General features: G+C 41.0%; 2 protein-coding genes across 2 annotated transcripts in view; both read left to right on the top strand.

Moving 5' to 3' along the window:
- LOC306750686 (aspartyl/asparaginyl beta-hydroxylase-like) overlaps positions 1-20,320 on the top strand; it is a gene marked incomplete at its 5' end in the record, with an annotated part of 31,640 nt that extends 11,320 nt beyond the window's left edge. Inside the window, 20 exons of the mRNA XM_079234153.1 lie at positions 6,466-6,516; positions 6,644-6,782; positions 6,893-6,988; positions 7,148-7,270; positions 7,365-7,422; positions 9,907-9,936; positions 10,028-10,088; positions 10,176-10,211; positions 12,331-12,372; positions 12,471-12,556; positions 12,849-12,935; positions 13,400-13,550; positions 13,963-14,099; positions 14,207-14,305; positions 16,079-16,168; positions 16,294-16,431; positions 17,132-17,267; positions 17,829-17,920; positions 18,020-18,153; positions 20,168-20,320. Of these exons, the coding sequence (XP_079090279.1) occupies positions 6,466-6,516; positions 6,644-6,782; positions 6,893-6,988; positions 7,148-7,270; positions 7,365-7,422; positions 9,907-9,936; positions 10,028-10,088; positions 10,176-10,211; positions 12,331-12,372; positions 12,471-12,556; positions 12,849-12,935; positions 13,400-13,550; positions 13,963-14,099; positions 14,207-14,305; positions 16,079-16,168; positions 16,294-16,431; positions 17,132-17,267; positions 17,829-17,920; positions 18,020-18,153; positions 20,168-20,318 (1,937 nt within the window). The 3' untranslated portion in view covers positions 20,319-20,320. The remainder of the gene's footprint in view (positions 1-6,465; positions 6,517-6,643; positions 6,783-6,892; positions 6,989-7,147; positions 7,271-7,364; positions 7,423-9,906; positions 9,937-10,027; positions 10,089-10,175; positions 10,212-12,330; positions 12,373-12,470; positions 12,557-12,848; positions 12,936-13,399; positions 13,551-13,962; positions 14,100-14,206; positions 14,306-16,078; positions 16,169-16,293; positions 16,432-17,131; positions 17,268-17,828; positions 17,921-18,019; positions 18,154-20,167) is intronic.
- On the top strand, positions 204-2,592 carry LOC306751116 (uncharacterized protein; the record flags this gene model as incomplete). Its single annotated transcript, XM_079234651.1, has 4 exons — positions 204-311; positions 428-469; positions 1,064-2,169; positions 2,416-2,592. Exons 3-4 carry the CDS (start codon positions 1,126-1,128, stop codon positions 2,590-2,592), a joined length of 1,221 nt encoding a protein of 406 aa, XP_079090777.1. The 5' UTR covers positions 204-311; positions 428-469; positions 1,064-1,125.
- Positions 20,321-22,758: the final 2,438 nt, after the last annotated feature.

Raw genomic sequence — 22,758 nt, 5'->3', positions numbered from 1 at the left:
TGACATTTCTTTAACATGAAAGTTAAAGTCAACTCATTTAATTAGATTTTTTAATTTCTATGAGAAAGATTTACAATTATTTCTGCTTATGATGCAGCAAAATAACAAATATTTCCTTTTTATTCCCATAAATCCTGGTTAATCTGCTTGAATATTCCCAGAATCTCTCCTCCCTCAGTTGTGGCAGCTTCTCTGTGTGATGATGATGATGATGATGATGATGATGTGACTTCAGTATAAAACAGTTTTCTGTTTCGTCCCAGAAGACGAGACGCTAGAAGACTCTGATGGAAAGAGTAAACTCCCAGAAGGTAGCTGTGTTTGTGATATTAATCACAAGTCATATCCACTTATTTATTAATCATTTATTATTTATTCGTGGCCCTGAGTTCACGTGTGAATGAATAATCGTACGTTTGACTCGTAGCTGAAGCCGACGAAGCTTCTGCTCCAGAAAACTCAGCCAGAGGTACGAGACGTCTGCACGGAGGCTTTTATTGTGTAGTTTGGTTTAACAGCTATAAGTATTAACGTTTAACTCTTATTGGATGAAATCCTTTTGTTGTGGCCTTGCAGACGCAAATAACACATTAAACGCTATGAAGTTATGAGTGGACGTGTGATGATGAAATATATTCTGTTTCATGGTTTTCATCACTTTAACGCCGGAGGAGGAAACGATTAGTTTGTTGATTAATAAAACTAATCATAAATTATGAACACATCGATAACTGTTCTGGAAGTTAACAGAAAAAGTTATGGATGACGACTGATGATTTAAAAATGAATGATGTTGGCAATTTAGAGCTTTGTTTTATATCTTTTTTTTAATATATGTTAAGTGGTCAAAGAAAATAATCAATGTGAAAACATCTCTAATCCTTAATATTAAACAATACATTTATTTAATTAAAAAGCAAAAGTAAACCTTGCATTACACGTCATTAGTCTTCACACAGTTCCAGGACGTTTCTGTCGCATCCCTTTCTAACCGCCTGAGTGGTTTTGTGTGATCTCGTCAACGGGTCGTGAACCTTTCCTTCGTTCGCTCCGCGGGTTTAAGCTCCGCCTCCAACCCGAACCTCGGACCGGCCCGTCAGAGGAGCCCGGCTCCGCTCCGCCCTCATGGAGGAGCTGAGGACGATCCACCACAAGATGGAGGCCAAGAGGATCGCCCGCATCGCCCTGGCCGAGATCAGGGCCTTCCTCGCCGAAGAAGAGGAGGAGAAGGAGAAGGCCTGGGCGACGAAGATGAAGACGCTGGAGGCTGCGCAGGAGCAGCTGAGGGAGGAGAGGAGGAGGAGGAGGGAGGAGGAGGAGAAGGAGAGAATGGAGAAGGAAAGGATGGAAAAGGAAGCGAAGGAGAAGGCTGAGAAGGAAAGGATGGAAAAGGAAGCGAAGGCTGAGAAGGAAAGGATGGAAAAGGAAGCGAAGGCTGAGAAGGAAAGGATGGAAAAGGAAGCGAAGGCTGAGAAGGAAAGGATGGAAAAGGAAGCGAAGGAGAAGGCTGAGAAGGAAAATATGGAGAAAGCTGAAAAGGTAGAGAAGGAGAAGGCGGAGAAAGAGAGGATGGAAAAGGAAGCGAAGGACAAGGTGGAGAAGGAAAGGATGGAAAAGCAAGCGAAAGCGGAGAAGGAAAGGATGGAGAAGGAAGCGAAGGAGAAGGCTGAAAAGGTAGAGAAGGAGAAGGCTGAGAAAGAGAGGATGGAAAAGGAAGCGAAGGACAAGGTGGAGAAGGAAAGGATGGAAAAGGAAGCGGAGAAAGAGAGATTGGCCAAAGAAAGAGATGAAAAGGAGAGGATGGAGAGAGAGAAGGAACAGTTGGAAAGGGAGAGACTTGAGAAAGACAGGATCGTCAAAGAAAGGGCTGAAAAAGAAAGAATAGAGAGGGAACGCATCGCTAAAGAAAGAGCTGAAAAAGAAAGAATAGAGAGGGAACGCATCGCTAAAGAAAGAGAGAGAATTGCAAGGGAGAAGGTTAGGGTGGAGCGAGAGAGGGCTGAAAAGGAGAGGCAAGAGAAAGAACGAATGGCCAAGGAAAGAGCCGAAAAAGAAAGGATGGAGAGGGAACGCAACGCTAGGGAAAGGGCAAGAATTGCTCAGGAGAAGGAGAGGATGGAGAAGGAAAGGGTGGAACAGGTGAGGAGGGAGAAGGAGAGGATGGAGAAGGTGAGGATGGAGAAGGTGAGGATGGAGAAGGAGAGGGTGGAACAGGTGAGGATGGAGAGGGAGAGGATGGAGAAGGAAAGGGTGGAACAGGTGAGGAGGGAGAAGGAAAGGGTGGAACAGGTGAGGAGGGAGAAGGAGAGGGTGGAACAGGTGAGGAGGGAGAAGGAAAGGGTGGAACAGGAGAGGATGGAGAGGGAGAGGATGGAGAGGCAGCGGCTCGCCAGAGAGAAAGCCGCCCGGGACAAGATGGCGGACAAGATGGCGGCCGAGCGCCTGGCGAAGGTCGAGGTGAAGAAACGAGAGCTCCCGGAGAGGAAGCCCAGCGCCTCGCAGGCGAAAGCTCCGGCGGCGGCGAGTGCGTCAGCGGTCAGGAGGGAGAAGAGTGCGCTGCAGGAAAAGATGGCCGCCGGCAGGAAGAAGTGACCCTCTGGAGATCAGTTGCTCTCGTAGGAGAACGGGGAAATAATGAGATCTCAGAGGACGAGCTAATAAAACAGTTTTTCTTGCTTTCATCACGTACATTTTTCTTTTGTTGGTCGGTAAATATTCTGGAAAAAAGGTCTAAATAATCTGTTTTAACGTTAAATCCAATTAATCACTTTCTTCAAATTTGAGATTTTAGTTTTTTCTCCAGGGTGATGACGTCACCGCTTTGGGTTCTTAAAATGTGGAAAGAAATCTTTAATAATCCTGAACTGTGTTGGTCAGGTGGGGCGTGTTTAAAAGGTTTAATATTCTTTTAAAACACTTTAAAACCAGTGTGTCGGCTCGACGTAACTGTTGATGTTTTTTAAGTGATGACTTTTATTTTGGTGAATCTGAGAGCAAGAAGAAGTTCATGTTGGGAATGAATGCAGATTTAATATAAAGTCTGCCGGTACATTTACTTACTTTTCTTCGGCGGGACGGAACATGTGAAGCTGAAATTCAAATAATGCATAAATGTCCTTTTTAATATCGTGTAAAGACTTGAAAAAGGAGTCTGTGCATGTTTGGTGTGAAGGTGAATAAAGTGGTGACGGCGTCGTCACACGAGGCAGGAAGACTTCTGGTGTCAGTTCTTTTAAAACCTCACTTTATTATTTTATTTTAAAGATGGAGTTTTACTTGACTTTTAATTTGTAGCGTTGTGTTTTCTTTCATGTTTGTTGGATGTGATCGTTGCTCTTCCACAGGAAGGTTTGACCCCTCTGACCTCTGGCTGGTGAAGTCTGGGCTGCAGTGCAATAGTCCTTTCTGGCGAGGAAGGTTCTGACTGAGTGAAATGACCTGAAGTTCCTCAGTGTCCGCCATGATAAGAGCCGGGCGAATTCTCTAAATGCAAAGGAAAGGAGCTTCAATGCTTCCTAACTTAGCTCCTTTAGCATAGGAAACACTGGACCTTCCTAACTTAGCTCCTTTAGCATAGGAAACACTGGACCTTGCTAACTTAGCTTCTTTAGCATAGGAATCACTGGACCTTCCTAACTTAGCTCCTTTAGCATAGGAAACACTGGACCTTGCTAACTTAGCTTCTTTAGCATAGGAATCACTGGACCTTCCTAACTTAGCTCCTTTAGCATAGGAATCACTGGACCTTGCTAACTTAGCTTCTTTAGCATAGGAAACACTGGACCTTGCTAACTTAGCTCCTTTAGCAAAGGAAACACTGGACCTTCCTTTACGAAAGGAAAGGAGATAATCCAGACCCACAATTCCTTGCGGCGGCAACATTTAAATGAAGAATGACTATTCAACTGCAGCCCTGATGTCATTAAGTTACAATAACTGGTGTTCACTCGTCTGTTCGGTCTGTTTCTAGACGACTTGCTCTCAGAAAACAGAACTCTGTAATCGTCATAGCAACAGTTTCTGATGCATTGATCATCAATTATTCATTTTTTTTTATTTTTTTTTTCTTCTCCTTCAACAATGTGTGGATCTATTTGATGAATAAAGTCTTGGTTTTCAAACTGAGAAACGTTTCGTCTTCCTTGTGAAATGCATTTAAACATTTAAGGACGCCTAAACGTTCACAAAGTCTTATCTCTCTCATGAGTCATAGAGCTTCTATCAAATTCAGTAGTTTGAGTTTATTTCCTTAAACCTGCAGTCCAGTCTGCTGGCTCTCGCCCAGTCCTCGATCACCATGACAACGAGAGCACATTGTTGCTAGCTTTATGCTAGCTTTGTTTAGACGGGACAAAATGGCTGACTGTGTGTGAATTACGGTCTGTGTGTGTGTGTGTGTGTGTGTGTGTGTGTGTGTGTGTGTGTGTGTGTGTGTGTGTGTGTGTGTGTGTGTGTGTGTGTGTGTGTGTGTCCACAAACAGAACAAGCACATCAGCGTGTCCGGCTGCTTCTTTCCTGTTGATTGTACTATTTTGGTGGTTTGACCATGTTTTTACTCGGAGGCCGGGTTTGAGATGTTTTGTAGACACTCCCAGTCTTAAGAGCTCGTCTGCCCAATCACCATGGTAACCAGTGACCTGTGTCTATGAAGCAATAGTTGCTCTCAAGTCCTCACACATACAGAAATGACTCCTCAATAACCTCAACAACACATCTTACTACTGGTAATGTTGGCATATATATATATATATATATATATATATATATATATATATATATATATATATACCTCAATAACACATCTTACTACTAGTAATATATATATTGCGACGTCTTACCACACCATCGGAATTTCTGCATTTTTTATATATATATTCTGTTTCGATCCATATTTGTTGGTGTTTAGCTTTAAAAAAATAAAAATAACACATTGCTGTCAAAAAACACTATTCACATCATTTTCTGTATAAACCCAAAATAAAATGATTCTGCTGTGATTTAATGGCAATAAACGGATAAAAAAGATGCCGAAACAACAACATAATGACTTTAACTCATTAAACCAGAAGAACTTTAACTTATTAAACCAGAAGACTTTAACTCATTAAACCAGAAGAACTTTAACTCATTAAACCAGAAGAACTTTAACTCATTAAACCAGAAGAACTTTAACTTATTAAACCAGAAGAACTTTAACTTATTAAACCAGAATAACTTTAACTCATTAAACCAGAAGAACTTTAGCTCATTAAACCAGAAGAACTTTAACTCATTAAACCAGAATAACTTTAGCTCATTAAACCAGAAGAACTTTAACTCATTAAACCAGAAGAACTTTAACTCATTAAACCAGAAGAACTTTAACTTATTAAACCAGAAGAACTTTAACTCATTAAACTAGAATAACTTTAGCTCATTAAACCAGAAGAACTTTAACTCATTAAACCAGAAGAACTTTAACTCATTAAACCAGAAGAACTTTAACTTATTAAACCAGAAGAACTTTAACTCATTAAACCAGAAGAACTTTAACTTATTAAACCAGAAGAACTTTAACTCATTAAACCAGAAGAACTTTAACTCATTAAACCAGAAGAACTTTAACTCATTAAACCAGAAGAACTTTAACTTATTAAACCAGAAGACTTTAACTCATTAAACCAGAAGAACTTTAACTCATTAAACCAGAAGAACTTTAACTCATTAAACCAGAAGAACTTTAACTTATTAAACCAGAAGACTTTAACTCATTAAACCAGAAGAACTTTAACTCATTAAACCAGAAGAACTTTAACTTATTAAACCAGAAGAACCTTAACTCATTAAACCAGAATAACTTTAACTCATTAAACCAGAAGAACTTTAACTTATTAAACCAGAAGACTTTAACTTATTAAACCAGAAGACTTTAACTTATTAAACCAGAAGAACTTTAACTCATTAAACCAGAAGAACTTTAACTCATTCAACAAGAAGAACTTTAGCTCATTAAACCAGAAGAACTTTAACTTATTAAACCAGAAGACTTTAACTTATTAAACCAGAAGAACTTTAACTCATTAAACCAGAATAACTTTAACTCATTAAACCAGAAGACTTTAACTTATTAAACCAGAAGAACTTTAACTCATTAAACCAGAATAACTTTAACTCATTCAACAAGAAGAATCTCTGATCACAGTCGAGGATTTGGGGATTTATTTATTATTTTGAGGGCGATGACGTCATTTGAAATATGTCTGCAGTCGTTTAAAACCTCAATGGAAGCTACAAATGTATTCGTTTGTATTGTTAATGTGTTGCATTGTGTCGAGACGATGTAGAAACACAAGTTCCTTCAGCCGGGTCACGTGATCACAGCTCTTTATTTATTAGTATTCAGCGATCAGTTATTGATCATGTTTTTATTGATCATGTTTGTATTGTGTAATGTTGCTCAAGAGTCACCTCTCCTCCACTGAACAGGACTGAAGGCTGCAGAGAGACGTCATGAGGGAGATTCACCTGGAGGGACAGGTGAGGACATGATCACACACACAAACTGACACACAGACACACACAGACACACACACACACACACACACGATCTGACACCTGAGAGAAGGTTCTCACCTCGTTCCCACCTGTGAGGGCGTGTCTGCAGAGCGTCCAGGTGAGGGCGTGTCTGCAGAGCGTCCAGTTGAGGGCGTGTCTGCAGAGCGTCCAGGTGAGGGCGTGTCTGCAGAGCGTTACCTGTGGATCCAGTTGAGGGCGTGTCTGCAGAGCGTTACCTGTGGATCCAGGTGAGGGCGTGTCTGCAGAGCGTCCAGGTGAGGGCGTGTCTGCAGAGCGTCCAGGTGAGGGCGTGTCTGCAGAGCGTTACCTGTGGATCCAGGTGAGGGCGTGTCTGCAGAGCGTTACCTGTGGATCCAGGTGAGGGCGTGTCTGCAGAGAGTTACCTGTGGATCCAGGTGAGGGCGTGTCTGCAGAGCGTTACCTGTGGATCCAGGTGAGGGCGTGTCTGCAGAGCGTTACCTGTGGATCCAGGTGAGGGCGTGTCTGCAGAGAGTTACCTGTGGATCCAGGTGAGGGCGTGTCTGCAGAGTGTCCAGGTGAGGGCGTGTCTGCAGAGCGTTACCTGTGGATCCAGGTGAGGGCGTGTCTGCAGAGCGTTACCTGTGGATCCAGGTGAGGGCGTGTCTGCAGAGAGTTACCTGTGGATCCAGGTGAGGGCGTGTCTGCAGAGTGTCCAGGTGAGGGCGTGTCTGCAGAGCGTTACCTGTGGATCCAGGTGAGGGCGTGTCTGCAGAGCGTTACCTGTGGATCCAGGTGAGGGCGTGTCTGCAGAGCGTTACCTGTGGATCCAGGTGAGGGCGTGTCTGCAGAGCGTTACCTGTGGATCCAGGTGAGGGCGTGTCTGCGGAGAGTTACCTGTGGATCCAGGTGAGGGCGTCCTCACCTGGACTCAGAGAAAGTGTTTCAGTCCAAAGAGCGACCGCGTTAACTTGTGACCTCACAAAGTGACTCAAATAGATCAATCAATGTGATTATTAGTTGCAGCCACAGATCCTATGCCTGCTTGTTAAAACTAGAGTTTACAACTATTCATTTTACATTTAATTACATTTTCATGTTATTAAATGTAATATTTCACACATTCTTGTCTGTCCTCCATCTTTAAAGTCCTAAAAACCAAAGAGCCCAGCGAGCGTCCGGCTGAAACGACCAATCGGCAAGCTGCAGAGCCTCAGGGGGCGGAGCCAACGCGGGCCACGTCATCCGAAACCTCGACCGGGGAGACAGGTGTGTTTGTTGTGTACATATATTTTAATAATGTATATGTACATACTTTCCTTGTCTTTAAATTAATTCATTAATAAAGTCAAGTAATGCTGCTCAAATATTCTTTAAATTCTGTCTTCACAAATCGTAGACCAGCAGCAATGAATATAATGGTCCCCGTATACTGCAAAGCACTGTGGGAAATGTAGTCTATTTAATAATTGCCGCTTGAATTCAAACTGGTTGCTTGTCCATTTCAGAGAGCCGCGACGACGATGATGATGAAGGTATCTCACCAGTTCACGTGTGTTTATGTTGCGATGCTGTTCGAGCGGCTGCGTGTTGTGTGTCTTCATCTGCACGATGAAGCATAGACTTCTATACAACCAGAGGAGTCGCCCCCTGGTGGTCAGGAGAGAGAATGCAGCTTTAACACATGAAGCATGTACTTCTATACAACCAGTGGAGTCGCCCCCTGGTGGTCAGGAGAGAGAATGCAGCTTTAACACATGAAGCATAGACTTCTATACAACCAGAGGAGTTAATGAACCACATACTTATGGCCGTATTGTGTGTATAGACACTTCTAGTCATAGCATCTTTTGTTTTATTAATGCTAAATACTCATGTACACATTGCTCATGTTACCTGCTGCTTGCCCTCACTGTGCTTCAACCTGTGATCAGCTGACACGATGATGTCACAAAGGTAACGCTGTCATTACCTGTCTGTCTGATCCAGTCTCTAGATATGACGTGGAGTCTGAAATCCAAGGTTAGCGGCTGTTGTTGTGTTTGCATGTTGAAGCTCTTGTTTGTCTCATCCATCACTTCCTGTTTGTCTGCTGCTGGACTAATACGACTGATTATTGATTGTGTGTGTGTGTGTGTGTGTGTGTGTGTGTGTGTGTTTTAACCTGTGTGTGTTTGCTTAACCAGCTGCCGTGCCTCTCCCTCCGATGGTGGAAGAGGACTTTGTACCAGGTCAGTTATGAACACTTTTCTTCTTCAGTGGCAGAGGACGAGTTCAGATCCTTTACTGCAGTAAAAGTACTTATACCACACTGTGGAAATACTCCACTACAAGTAGAAGTCCTGCATTCAATGACTTTCTGAAGTAAACGTGTGTAGTAATTTTCTGAAGTAAATTGTATGTAGTTAATTAAATTTACAAACACTCATCATCAACAGGATCTGAACAGGAAGTGGATTAAAAACTCATCTGAGAAGTAACTAAAACTCTCAGAGGTACATATTGTACTTTTTACTACATTTGTCTGAGATGTAGTCTAGTACAAAGTACAATATGTACCTCTGATATGTAGTCCAGTAAAAAGTACAACATGTACCTCTGAGGTGTAGTACAGTAAAAAGTACAATATGTACCTCTGATATGTAGTCCAGTAAAAAGTACAACATGTACCTCTGAGGTGTAGTACAGTAAAAAGTACAACATGTACCTCTGAGGTGTAGTACAGTAAAAAGTACAATATGTACCTCTGATATGTAGTCCAGTAAAAAGTACAACATGTACCTCTGAGGTGTAGTACAGTAAAAAGTACAATATGTACCTCTGAGGTGTAGTCCAGTAAAAAGTACAACATGTACCTCTGATATGTAGTCCAGTAAAAAGTACAACATGTACCTCTGAGGTGTAGTACAGTAAAAAGTACAATATGTACCTCTGAGGTGTAGTCCAGTAAAAAGTACAACATGTACCTCTGATATGTAGTCCAGTAAAAAGTACAACATGTACCTCTGAGGTGTAGTACAGTAAAAAGTAGAATATGTACCTCTGAGGTGTAGTCCAGTAAAAAGTACAACATGTACCTCTGAGGTGTAGTACAGTAAAAAGTACAATATGTACCTCTGAGGTGTAGTACAGTAAAAAGTACTGTATGTACCTCTGATATATAGTACAGTAAAAAGTAGAATATGTACCTCTTAGGTGTAGTACAGTAGAAAGTACTCTATGTACCTCTGATATATAGTACAGTAAAAAATACAACGTGTACCTCTGAGGTGTAGTACAGTAAAAAGTACAACATGTACCTCTGAGATGTAGTAGAGGAGAAATAGAAAGTAGCATGTAAAATACTACAAGTACCTCAAATGACAGTACATTTACAGAGTACCTGTGTTGCAGATGATCCTCCAGGCGGCCGTCATCCTCAAGGTGAGTAACGTTTCTTCTTCTCTGCTTTTAATTAAAGGCCATCGTCTCCTTAATAATCCCCTCCGGGTGGTTCTTGGTTCTCTTCCTTCAGACGGTGGCGTTGAACCCGTGGACTCGACTGGAGGTGAGGCCTCTACATGCTGGATGGCTTAGTATCAGCAGTACTAGCAACGATACTGTAGTACTGTTCTGTTGGAGTACTCTGAACTGCTCGTGATCGTTTCTGTCTCCTGTTGCAGTTCTGGTGGAGGAGCGCCCCCCAGAGGACAGTCAAGGTGAGTCACACTGCCTGTTAAAATGATATGATATATATTATATATACTACATGTATGATATGATATATATTATACATACTACATATATGATATATATTATATATACTACATATATGATATATATTATATATACTACATATATGATATGATATATATTATATATACTACATACATGATATATATTATATATACTACATATATGATATGATATATATTATATATACTACATATATGATATATATTATATATACTACATATATGATATATATTATATATACTACATATATGATATGATATATATTATATATACTACATACATGATATATATTATATATACTACATATATGATATGATATATATTATACATACTACATATATGATATATATTATACATACTACATATATGATATATATTATACATACTACATATATGATATATATTATACATACTACATATATGATATATATTATATATACTACATATATGATATATATTATACATACTACATATATGATATATATTATACATACTACATATATGATATATATTATATATACTACATATATGATATATATTATACATACTACATATATGATGTATATTATATATACTACATATATGATATATATTATATATACTACATATATGATATATATTATATATACTACATATATGATATATATTATACATACTACATATATGATATATATTATACATACTACATATATGATATATATTATATATACTACATATATGATATATATTATACATACTACATATATGATATATATTATATATACTACATATATGATATATATTATACATACTACATATATGATATATATTATACATACTACATATATGATATATATTATACATACTACATATATGATATATATTATACATACTACATATATGATATATATTATACATACTACATATATGATGTATATTATATATACTACATATATGGTATATATTATATATACTACATATATGATATATATTATATATACTACATATATGGTATATATTATATATACTACATATATGATATATATTATACATACTACATATATGATATATATTATATATACTACATATATGATATATATTATACATACTACATATATGATATATATTATATATACTACATATATGGTATATATTATATATACTACATATATGATATATATTATATATACTACATATATGATATATATTATATATACTACATATATGGTATATATTATATATACTACATATATGATATATATTATACATACTACATATATGATGTATATTATATATACTACATATATGATATATATTATACATACTACATATATGATATATATTATATATACTACATATATGATATATATTATACATACTACATATATGATATATATTATCCATACTACTTATAGTATATGATGTGTATTATATATACTACATATATGATATATTGTTCTTCCCGTTGTTCGGGGCAGACTCTGGACTTCCCCTGACCAGCTCCAAGCGCACACAAGAAGCAGGTACAACGTCTACAGATCTTAAATCTAGAACGAGTTTTCTAAATATGTAAACGCTGATGAACACGTGTTGTTCATCCATCTGGCAGAGAACCAGTCAGAACCACCAGCAGAACCACCAGCAGAACCACCAGCAGAACCACAGAGCGACACACCAAAAGAGGCTGAGGGTGAGCACACACACACACACACACACACACACACACACACACACACACACACACACACACACATACACACATGTGCTTTGTCAAGCTGCTCAAAGACAACAGAAAGTAATGCAGCAGTAAGACGTCGCCATCTGGTGGTTTGTGGTGAGATGACAGCTGGGCCGTCTTTAGGGTTTATTATCTGTTATACCACTCTGTGACAATACTTCAGTCCTGTATTCAAAACTAAAGTAAATACAGAATTTATTTCAAGTAGACGCTTTAATTAAGTGTTAATTAATAGGTAATAAGTCCATCATGAGTCCTCTATTAGAGGCTTATTAGCATTAGCATGAGGTAATGAGTTAATACGCGTTATTTAAAGCATTATTTTGGGGTGAATATTGATTGTTAAAGTGTCTCCGGTGTCACAGGGACAACCGGGAAACAGGTCGAGGAGAAGCTCAAAGAAAAAGGTAAAAAAAAAAACGGATGAAGATTTTAAACAAATATATGAATAATTTGAGGTATTTTATTCTTGCATTTAATTTCTCTCTTTTTTTATTTTTTCCAGCAAAGAAAAAGAAACCAAAGTTGTTGAATAAAATTGATAAAACGATTAAAGCAGAAATCGATGCTGCAGAAAAACTCCGAAAGAAGGTTTGTTTAAATATGAACCTCCAGATGTCTGAGGTCACATGATCAGATGTCTGAGGTCACATGATCAGATGTCTGAGGTCACATGATCAGATGTCTGAGGTCACATGATCAGATGTCTGAGGTCACATGATAAGATGTCTGAGGTCACATGATCAGATGTCTGAGGTCACATGATCAGATGTCTGAGGTCACATGATCAGATGTCTGAGGTCACATGATCAGATGTCTGAGGTCACATGATCATCCTCCACCGTCGCCTTTATTCATCTTGTCTTTGTCTTCTGTCCTTCAGGGGAAACTGGAAGAGGCTCTGAGAGCGTTTGAGCTTCTGGTTCAGCAGAATCCACTGAGCCCCCGGGCCGTCTACGGGAAGGCCCAGGTACCTCACAGTACTAGTACACAGTACTAGCTCACAGTACTAATACACAGTACCACCTCTCAGTACCACCTCTCAGTACCACCTCTCAGTACTACCTCTCAGTACTACCTCTCAGTACCACCTCTCAGTACCACCTCTCAGTACTACCTCTCAGTACTACCTCTCAGTACCACCTCTCAGTACTACCTCTCAGTACTACCTCTCAGTACCACCTCACAGTACCACCTCTCAGTACTACCTCTCAGTACTACCTCTCAGTACTACCTCACAGTACCACCTCTCAGTACTACCTCTCAGTACTACCTCTCAGTACTACCTCTCAGTACTACCTCACAGTACCACCTCACAGTACCACCTCTCAGTACCACCTCTCAGTACTACCTCTCAGTACTACCTCTCAGTACCACCTCTCAGTACTACCTCTCAGTACTACCTCTCAGTACTGACCCGCCCCCTGTTGCCAGGCGGAGGACGACCAGGCGGAGAAGCTGCGCAGCAACGATCTGCTGCAGAAAGCCATCAGCAGCTACAGAGATGCAGCGGAGCTCCCCGACGTGACCTCTGACCTCCTGAGGGCGGCGCTCAAGAGACGTGCCGAGAGGCAGCAGTTCCTGGGTACACAAATACTACCACTACTACCACGAATAATACTTTCCTCTCTTGGTATCTCCTATCTATCTAATTAAAATATGATACATTATGTATATATTATATATATATGTATATATATGTATATTATATATATACATATATATACATATATATATACAATAATAATAATAATTTCAATTTATATAGCGCTTTTCTAGATACACAAAGACGCTTATATATATTATATATGTATATTACATATATAATATATATATATTTATATATATATTATTATTTATATTATTATGTATATATAATATATTGTATTTATATATGTTATATGTATATATGTATGTAATATATATATATATATATATATATATATATATATATATTTAAATATATATATATAATATATATATTTAATGTGTTGCAGGTCGTATCCGCGGCTCCTTGCTGACGTTGGAGAAGTTGGTTCAGGTGTTTCCAGAAGACGTCGGTCTGAAGAACGAGATGGGCGTCGCCCACTTGTTGCTAGGAGACAACAAGGGCGCCAGGAAGGTCTTTGAGGAGGTGAGTGAGTGTGTGAGTGAGTGAGTGAGTGTGTGTGTGTGTGTGTGAGAGAGTGTGTGTGTGTGTGTGTGAGTGTCCTCGTCTCTGATTGGTCGTCTGTCCCACAGGTTCTGGTGGTTGCCCCTAGTAACGGCTTTGCTAAAGTTCACTACGGTTTCATCCTGAAGTCTGAAAACAAGATAGAAGAGAGTTTACCCTACCTGAAGGTTTGTTGTTGTTTACTTCATCTGAAGGTTTGTTGTTGTTTACTTCATCTGAAGGTTTGTTGTTGTTTACCCTACCTGAAGGTTTGTTGTTGTTTACCCTACCTGAAGGTTTGTTGTTGTTTACCCTACCTGAAGGTTTGTTGTTGTTTACCCTACCTGAAGGTTTGTTGTTGTTTACTTCATCTGAAGGTTTGTTGTTGTTTACTTCATCTGAAGGTTGTTGTTGTTTACCCTACCTGAAGGTTTGTTGTTGTTTACCCTACCTGAAGGTTTGTTGTTGTTTACTTCATCTGAAGGTTTGTTGTTGTTTACTTCATCTGAAGGTTGTTGTTCTGTGTGTTTGTGAGGTGTCTAACGGCCACGTCATGTATACAGTATGTGTGTATATCTAATATAGCCAACACAGGTTTTGTTCAAAGTGTTAAATACTTTCAGTTCAATACATTTTCTCTGTCATTTCACATTATTACACAAAACTTAATTTCTGATCTTATTTGTTTGTTTTCTTTGACTCATCACATTGTTGTTGTTACGACATCTGGTGTCCTTTATGAGTCACGTGTTCAAGACTTATTTCATCCGCTGATATATACATATATATATATATGTATGTATAAAATATATATATATATGTGTATGTATAAAATATATATATATATATATATATATATATATATGTATAACAACAACAACAAAATATATATAAATACATTATAGATATATAATGTATTTATTTATTGTATTTATATTTTTATAATATTTAAAAAATCAGATGTGATTCTTCTGTGAAACATCAGCTGCAGATGTTTGAGATCTGAGGTTGGTTTCTCCTCTCCTTGTCTCCTCTCCTTGTCTCCTCTCCTTGTTTACTCTCCTCGTCTCCTCTCTTCTTGTCTCCTCTCTTCTTGTCTGCTACTCTTCTTGTCTCCTCTCCTTGTCTCCTCTCCTTGTTTACTCTCCTCGTCTCCTCTCTTCTTGTCTCCTCTCTTCTTGTCTGCTACTCTTCTTGTCTCCTCTCCTTGTCTCCTCTCCTTGTTTACTCTCCTCATCTCCTCTCTTCTTGTCTCCTCTCTTCTTGTCTGCTACTCTTCTTGTCTCCTCTCCTTGTCTCCTCTTCTTGTTTACTCTCCTCGTCTCCTCTCTTCTTGTCTCCTCTCTTCTTGTCTGCTACTCTTCTTGTCTCCTCTCCTTGTCTCCTCTTCTTGTTTACTCTCCTCGTCTCCTCTCTTCTTGTCTCCTCTCTTCTTGTCTGCTACTCTTCTTGTCTCCTCTCCTTGTTTCTTGTCCTTGTCTCCTCCCCTTGTTTCCTCGTCTCCTCTACCCCTTGTTTTCTCTCCTCTAATTGTTTCCTCTCTTAGTGTCCTCTTCTTATTTCCTCTACTCATCTCCTCTCCTCGTTTCCTTATTTCCTATTTTCCTTGTTTCCTCTCCTGAACCTGGTCCTGAACCTGGTCCTGAACCTGGTCCTGGACCTGGTCCTGGTCCTGAACCTGGTCCTGGTCCTGAACCTGGTCCTGAACCTGGTCCTGGTCCTGAACCTGGTCCTGAACCTGGTCCTGAACCTGGTCCTAGTCCTGAACCTGGTCCTGGTCCTGAACCTGGTCCTGAACCTGGTCCTGGAGCTGGTCCTGAACCTGGTCCTGAACCTGGTCCTGGTCCTGAACCTGGTTCTGGTCCTGGTCATGGACCTGGACCTGGTCCTGGTCCTGGTCCTGAACCTGGTCCTGGTCCTGGTCCTGGTCTATTAACGGTCAGGCTCATTCCTGTCCTCAGGAGGGTCTGGAGTCGGGGGAACCAGGAACCGATGACGGGCGTTTCTACTTCCACCTGGGCGACGCCCTGCAGCGCGTGGGAGACGAGAGCGTGAGTCATGTGACGCGTTACACAACTGCTGTTCAATAAAGGTTGTTTTGAAAAATATGTAATTAACTTACAGTTAGTAATCAACTGTCTCTCTGTCTCTCTCTCTCTCTCTCTCCCCCCCACAGGCCTATCACTGGTACGAGTTGGGTCACAAGCGCGGCCATTTTGCGTCGGTGTGGCAGAGATCTCTGTACAACGTGGCCGGCCTGAAGGCTCAGCCCTGGTGGACGCCCAAAGAGACGGGATACACCGACCTGGTCCGGGTAAGAAGTGGCTTGTTTGTGTCAAAGGTACTGTGTTTGGGTCCAAAAGTACTGTGTTTGTGTCAAAGGTACTGTGTTTGTGTCAAAAGTACTGTGTTTGGGTCAAAGGTACTGTGTTTGGGTCCAAAAGTACTGTGTTTGTGTCAAAAGTACTGTGTTTGGGTCCAAAAGTACTGTGTTTGTGTCCAAAAGTACTGTGTTTGTGTCAAAAGTACTGTGTTTGTGTCCAAAAGTACTGTGTTTGTGTCAAAGGTACTGTGTTTGTGTCAAAAGTACTGTGTTTGTGTCCAAAAGTACTGTGTTTGTGTCCAAAAGTACTGTGTTTGTGTCAAAAGTACTGTGTTTGGGTCAAAGGTACTGTGTTTGGGTCAAAAGTACTGTGTTTGTGTCAAAGGTACTGTGTTTGGGTCTAAGGTACTGTGTTTGTGTCAAAGGTACTGTGTTTGGGTCTAAGGTACTGTGTTTGGGTCCAAAAGTACTGTGTTTGGGTCAAAAGTACTGTGTTTGGGTCTAAGGTACTGTGTTTGTGTCTAAACGTACTGTGTTACTGCCAGAGTCAAAGAGACAGAGATACAAAGAGTCAAAGAGACAGAGATACAAAGAGTCAAAGAGACAGCTGCCGTCGCTCAAGATGGCCGCTGCCGTCGCTCAAGATGGCCGCTGCCGTCGTGTGACCCTTCCTCTCGTGGTTTGTGTTCAGGCGCTGGAGAGGAACTGGAAGACGATCCGGGAGGAGGCGCTGAGCGTGATGGACCAGAACACGGGTTCCTTCATCCCCGAGGAGGAGAACCTGAGGGAGAAAGGGGAGTGGGGCCAGTACACCATCTGGCAACAAGGTACTAGTACACACAATACACACAACAAGGTACTAGTACACACAATACACACAACAAGGTACTAGTACACACAATACACACAACAAGGTACTAGTACACACAATACACACAACAAAAGGGCCAGCAGGGGCGGGAGAGGAGCTTCTTTATTTACACTAAAACCTGCAGATTTATGATGAAAACTAAATATAAGCTTTATATTTGTTGACATTTTGTTTTGTTTAAAAACACTAAGTGTATAAATAATAAATGCATAAAATGTATAAATCTCAGTGAAGATATTATTTTCTCTAAATAACATAACAATAATAATTTAAATGTTTCTTCTATTTTATAAACGTCACTGAGTAAAAAGTATTATTTTCTTTATTGATTCCAAAAACAAATCAGACGAGATTAAAGTCAACGGATTAATTTATATATTGTTATATAAGTATGTATACTTTTCGTCATTTATTAAAATGTTATAAAAACTTCCAGTTCTTATTATTAATTACCTCACTTTGCATTCTTTGCAAATATAAATGAGGTTTTAGTGTTTTAATGTTTTAATGTTTTTAGGTAAGAAAGTGGGAAACGGCTGTCAGGGCGTCCCGAAGACGTGTTCACTGCTGGAGAGATTCACTGAAGCTACAGGATGCAAGAGAGGACAGGTACACACACACACACACACACACACACACACACACACACACACACACAGAATAAGTGTGTTCTAATCTGTGTGTGTGTGTGTGTGTGTGTGTGTGTAGATTAAGTTCTCCGTGATGCACCCTGGGACTCATGTGTGGCCTCACACTGGACCCACTAACTGCAGACTCAGGATGCATCTGGGCCTCGTGGTTCCTGAAGACGGCTGCAGGATCCGCTGCACCAACCAGACCAGGTACGCCTCAGGGAATCGAACCCTCGACCTCCCGTCAGCAACACTCTAAACTCTAGTGTCAGCCTTTTGGTCCAGGGATCAAACCCTGGCAGTAATAAAATAGATACACGAGTCAAATTAAATAGATTAATGTATATATTAGGGCTGGGCAAAGTTGAAAAAATGTAACTAATTAATCTCATGCTTTTCTGAGATTAATCTCATTATGCCCCAAATTCAATAATGAAGTAAAAACTAGTGTATTGCGCGCTTTTATTTTAAAGTAATGTGATCAGAACAATATAACACTCTGGAGCAACAGCAAGTTAACAACAGTAGATAAATCTAAAATATATGCCAGGGAAGAAAACAAAATTTTTTTTTAATGCTTCTACATGACTGGTCATTCAATTAAATATTGTATTTATTTTCAGATGTTAGAGACTATTTTATTCTAATTTAAAACAGCTTAATATCATGCTGAAGAACATTTGTCTTTTATCAGAGAACAACATAAACAGTCTGTTCAGTAGTAAGGGTCCCTGTGAGGGACAAGCCCCTCCTTCTTTTGTCATGTTCAGTAGTAAGGGTCCCTGTGAGGGACAAGCCACTCCTTCTTTTGTCATGTTCAGTAGTAAGGGTCCCTGTGAGGGACAAGCCCCTCCTTCTTTTGTCATGTTCAGTAGTAAGGGTCCCTGTGAGGGACAAGCCCCTCCTTCTTTTGTCATGTTCAGTAGTAAGGGTCCCTGTGAGGGACAAGCCACTCCTTCTTTTGTCATGTTCAGTAGTAAGGGTCCCTGTGAGGGACAAGCCCCTCCTTCTTTTGTCATGTTCAGTAGTAAGGGTCCCTGTGAGGGACAAGCCCCTCCTTCTTTTGTCATGTTCAGTAGTAAGGGTCCCTGTGAGGGACAAGCCCCTCCTTCTTTTGTCATGTTCAGTAGTAAGGGTCCCTGTGAGGGACAAGCCACTCCTTCTTTTGTCATGTTCAGTAGTAAGGGTCCCTGTGAGGGACAAGCCCCTCCTTCTTTTGTCATGTTCAGTAGTAAGGGTCCCTGTGAGGGACAAGCCCCTCCTTCTTTTGTCATGTTCAGTAGTAAGCTGACAGGTATCTCAGCGGCGGCTTTGCGTGATTAATGTTCATCTGCAGCGCTCTGTGAGGCTGACCGGCTGACCGTCGGTGAGGCGGAGCGGCTCGCGGCAACACTCGCTGCTCGCTGAGGACAGAAACTACAGAACAAGACGTGCTTCAGTCTGTTGGCAACAAGCCGGTCGCTGAGGCTGCGGAAGAGCGCGCGCATATACGTAAATCGCCTTCAAAGTAAAAGCAGTGCCGTTGTATTACATTCATGGCGTGCATCTTATTTCTTTCTCTTTCTTTTCTGATTGACCTCACTGGCCGGACTGGGAGAGATGTAAAGTGCAGCACCAGTGTGGGCGGCTTCAAGCCCCTCCAATGCAAAAACAACAATACGAGTTAACGCATGATCACATAATTAACGCCGTTAAAAGTTTGCTGTGTTAACGCGTTTTTAACGCTGGGCCCTAATATATATATATATATATATATATATATATATATATATATATATATATATATATATACCCAGCCCTAGTATAAATAAATACAGAAATAAGTAAAAAGAAAAAGTGCATGTATATAGTATATATAATCCATTTATTTGTCTATTTATTCCTTTATTTATTTATATATACAAACAAATAAATAAATGTATGAATACATACATAAAATAATAATAATAAATGCTTAAATTAATAAAGGTAATAATACGTACAAATATAGTTAAATAAATGCATGAATAAGTCCACACATAAATGGATAAATACAGACATCCATAATTAAATAAACGTATAAATAAAAACACATAAATATGCTTTAACATTAATAACAGATTTTTTAAACGTTTTAGACGTTTTACTGTGTCGTCCCGTACGGGGATCGAACCCTCGACCTTTGTTTCTACCACCACTAACCGGTCATGTCCTCATGTCTGCCCTTCCTCCTCCTCTTCCTCAGGCAATGGGAGGAAGGCAGAGTCCTGATCTTCGATGACTCTTTTGAACATGAGGTCTGGCAGGACGCCAGCAGCCTTCGTCTCATCTTCATCGTAGACGTCTGGCACCCGGAGCTCACGGCCCAGCAGCGGCAGAGCCTGACCCCCATCTAGACCCCCTCTAGACCTGACCCCCATCTAGACCTGACCCCCATCTAGACCCCCTCTAGACCTGACCCCCATCTAGACCCCGTCTAGACCCCCTCTAGACCTGACCCCCATCTAGACCTGACCCCCATCTAGACCCCATCTAGACCTGACCCCCATCTAGACCTGACCCCCATCTAGACCCCCTCTAGACCTGACCCCCATCTAGACCCCGTCTAGACCCCCTCTAGACCTGACCCCCATCTAGACCTGACCCCCATCTAGACCCCCTCTAGACCTGACCCCCATCTAGACCCCGTCTAGACCCCCTCTAGACCTGACCCCCATCTAGACCTGACCCCCATCTAGACCCCTCTGGACCTGACCCCCATCTAGACCCCGTCTAGACCCCCTCTAGACCTGACCCCCATCTAGACCTGACCCCCATCTAGACCCCGTCTAGACCTGACCCCCATCTAGACCCCGTCTAGACCCCCTCTAGACCTGACCCCCATCTAGACCTGACCCCCATCTAGACCCCTCTGGACCTGAACCCCATCTAGACCCCCTCTAGACCTGACCCCCATCTAGATCCCCTCTGGACCTGACCCCCATCTAGACCTGACCCCCATCTAGACCCCCTCTAGACCTGACCCCCATCTAGATCCCCTCTAGACCTGACCCCCTCTAGACCTGGACCAGAACCTCGTACTGGTTTTCTTTCGCCAAGGACGTTACTACTGCCTGTACACCAAGACCAGCGGTACGAGTCCTGGTCCTGGTTCTGGTTCTGGTCCTGGTCCTGGTTCTGGTTCTGGTCCTGGTCCTGGTGGTCCTGGTCCTGGTTCTGGTTCTGGTCCTGGTGGTCCTGGTCCTGGTTCTGGTCCTGGTGGATCCTGGTTCTGGTCCTGGTGGTCCTGGTGGATCATGGTCCTGGTTCTGGTCCTGGTCGTGGTGGTCGTGGTGGATCCTGGTTCTGGTTCTGGTGGTCGTGGTGGATCCTGGTTCTGGTTCTGGTCATGGTGGATCCTGGTCCTTGTCCTGGTCCTGGTTCTGGTTCTGGTTCTGGCTCCAGTCATTTCAAAGTGTATCTTTTTAAACCAGAAGAAGTTTTTTTGTTTCTAACGTCCAGATCTAGAAAACTCTTTGAAAAAACTGTTGGAACCTTGCCTGTGTCTCCTCTCCTCTCTCCTCTCCTTGTCTCTTGTCCCTGTTCCCTGGTTCTTGGATCTAGACCCAGGTTCAGGGTCCTGGTCCTGGTTCTGGTTCTGGTCTCGTGGAGATTGAAGTGTTTTCTAGACCTGGAAATGTTTTTCAGTTTATTTTCTGTAAAAAGATAAATTATAAAAACACAAAAATGTTTAAAAGTCTGTTTCCTAACGTTGTTGTTGTTGTTGTTGTTTATGAAATAGAAAACAAGTTGTTTACCACTGAAGCGTTTCTCTTTCTTCACATTTGCACAGAAACAAAATGTTATTAAAGATGATTTATATTTATAATAAAATGAATGAAAACCTCCAGAAAAAGTCAAAGTGTGGTTCATTCTGAGTTCTGTTGTTCCCTCTCCTTGTCTCCTCTGTTGTCTCCTCTTCTCATCTCCTCCCTGTTTTCTCTCCTCTCCTTATTTCCTCCCCTTTCCTTGTCTTCTCTGCTCGTCTCCTCCCCTTGTTTCCTCCCCTTTGCTTCCTTCTCTCTCGTCTCCTTCTTGTTTTCTCTCCTTTCCTTGTCTCCTCTGCTCGTCTCCTCCCTCTTTTCTCTCCTATCCTCGTCTCCTCCCTGTTTTCTCTCCTAATTTCCTCCCATTTCCTCTCCTTGTTTCCTCCACTTGTCTCCTCCTGGTTTTCTTTCCTCTGCTTGTCTCCTTTGCTCGTCTCCTCCCCTTGTTTCCTCTTCTCGTCTCCTTCCTGTTTTCTCTCCTCTCCTTGTCTCTTCTGCTCGTCTCGTCTCCTTGCCTCCTCTGCTCGTCTCCATGTTTTCTCTCCTCCCCTTGTCTCCTCCCCTCGTCTCCTCTCCTCGCCTAAGCGCGTGACTTTCAGAATAAAAGCCCTGAAGCGTTGGTGTAAATGTTTATTCTCTACATTCAGTAAATACATTAAAGTGAAACCACATCGCTGCTCATTCATGACATGAATACATTAAAGTGATACCACATCGCTGCTCATTCATGACATGAATACATTAAAGTGATACCACATCGCTGCTCATTCATGACATGAATACATTAAAGTGAAACCACATCGCTGCTCATTCATGACATGAATACATTAAAGTGAAACCACATCGCTGCTCATTCATGACATGAATACTTTAAAGTGAAACCACATCGCTGCTCTGTGGATGATGACGTCGCCTCCAGGTATTTTCAAAGTAAAAGCATCAACCTGCAAATGTTCTTACTTAAAAGCATCAACCTGCAAATGTTCTTACTTTGGCCACAAACACGACGAGTTGTTAAACATTCTAAGAT

The sequence above is a fragment of the Taurulus bubalis genome (genome assembly GCF_910589615.1).
Source record: "Taurulus bubalis genome assembly, chromosome: 18".
In the NCBI taxonomy this organism is placed as follows: domain Eukaryota; kingdom Metazoa; phylum Chordata; class Actinopteri; order Perciformes; family Cottidae; genus Taurulus; species Taurulus bubalis.
This window is presented reverse-complemented; position numbering and strand designations above follow the sequence as displayed.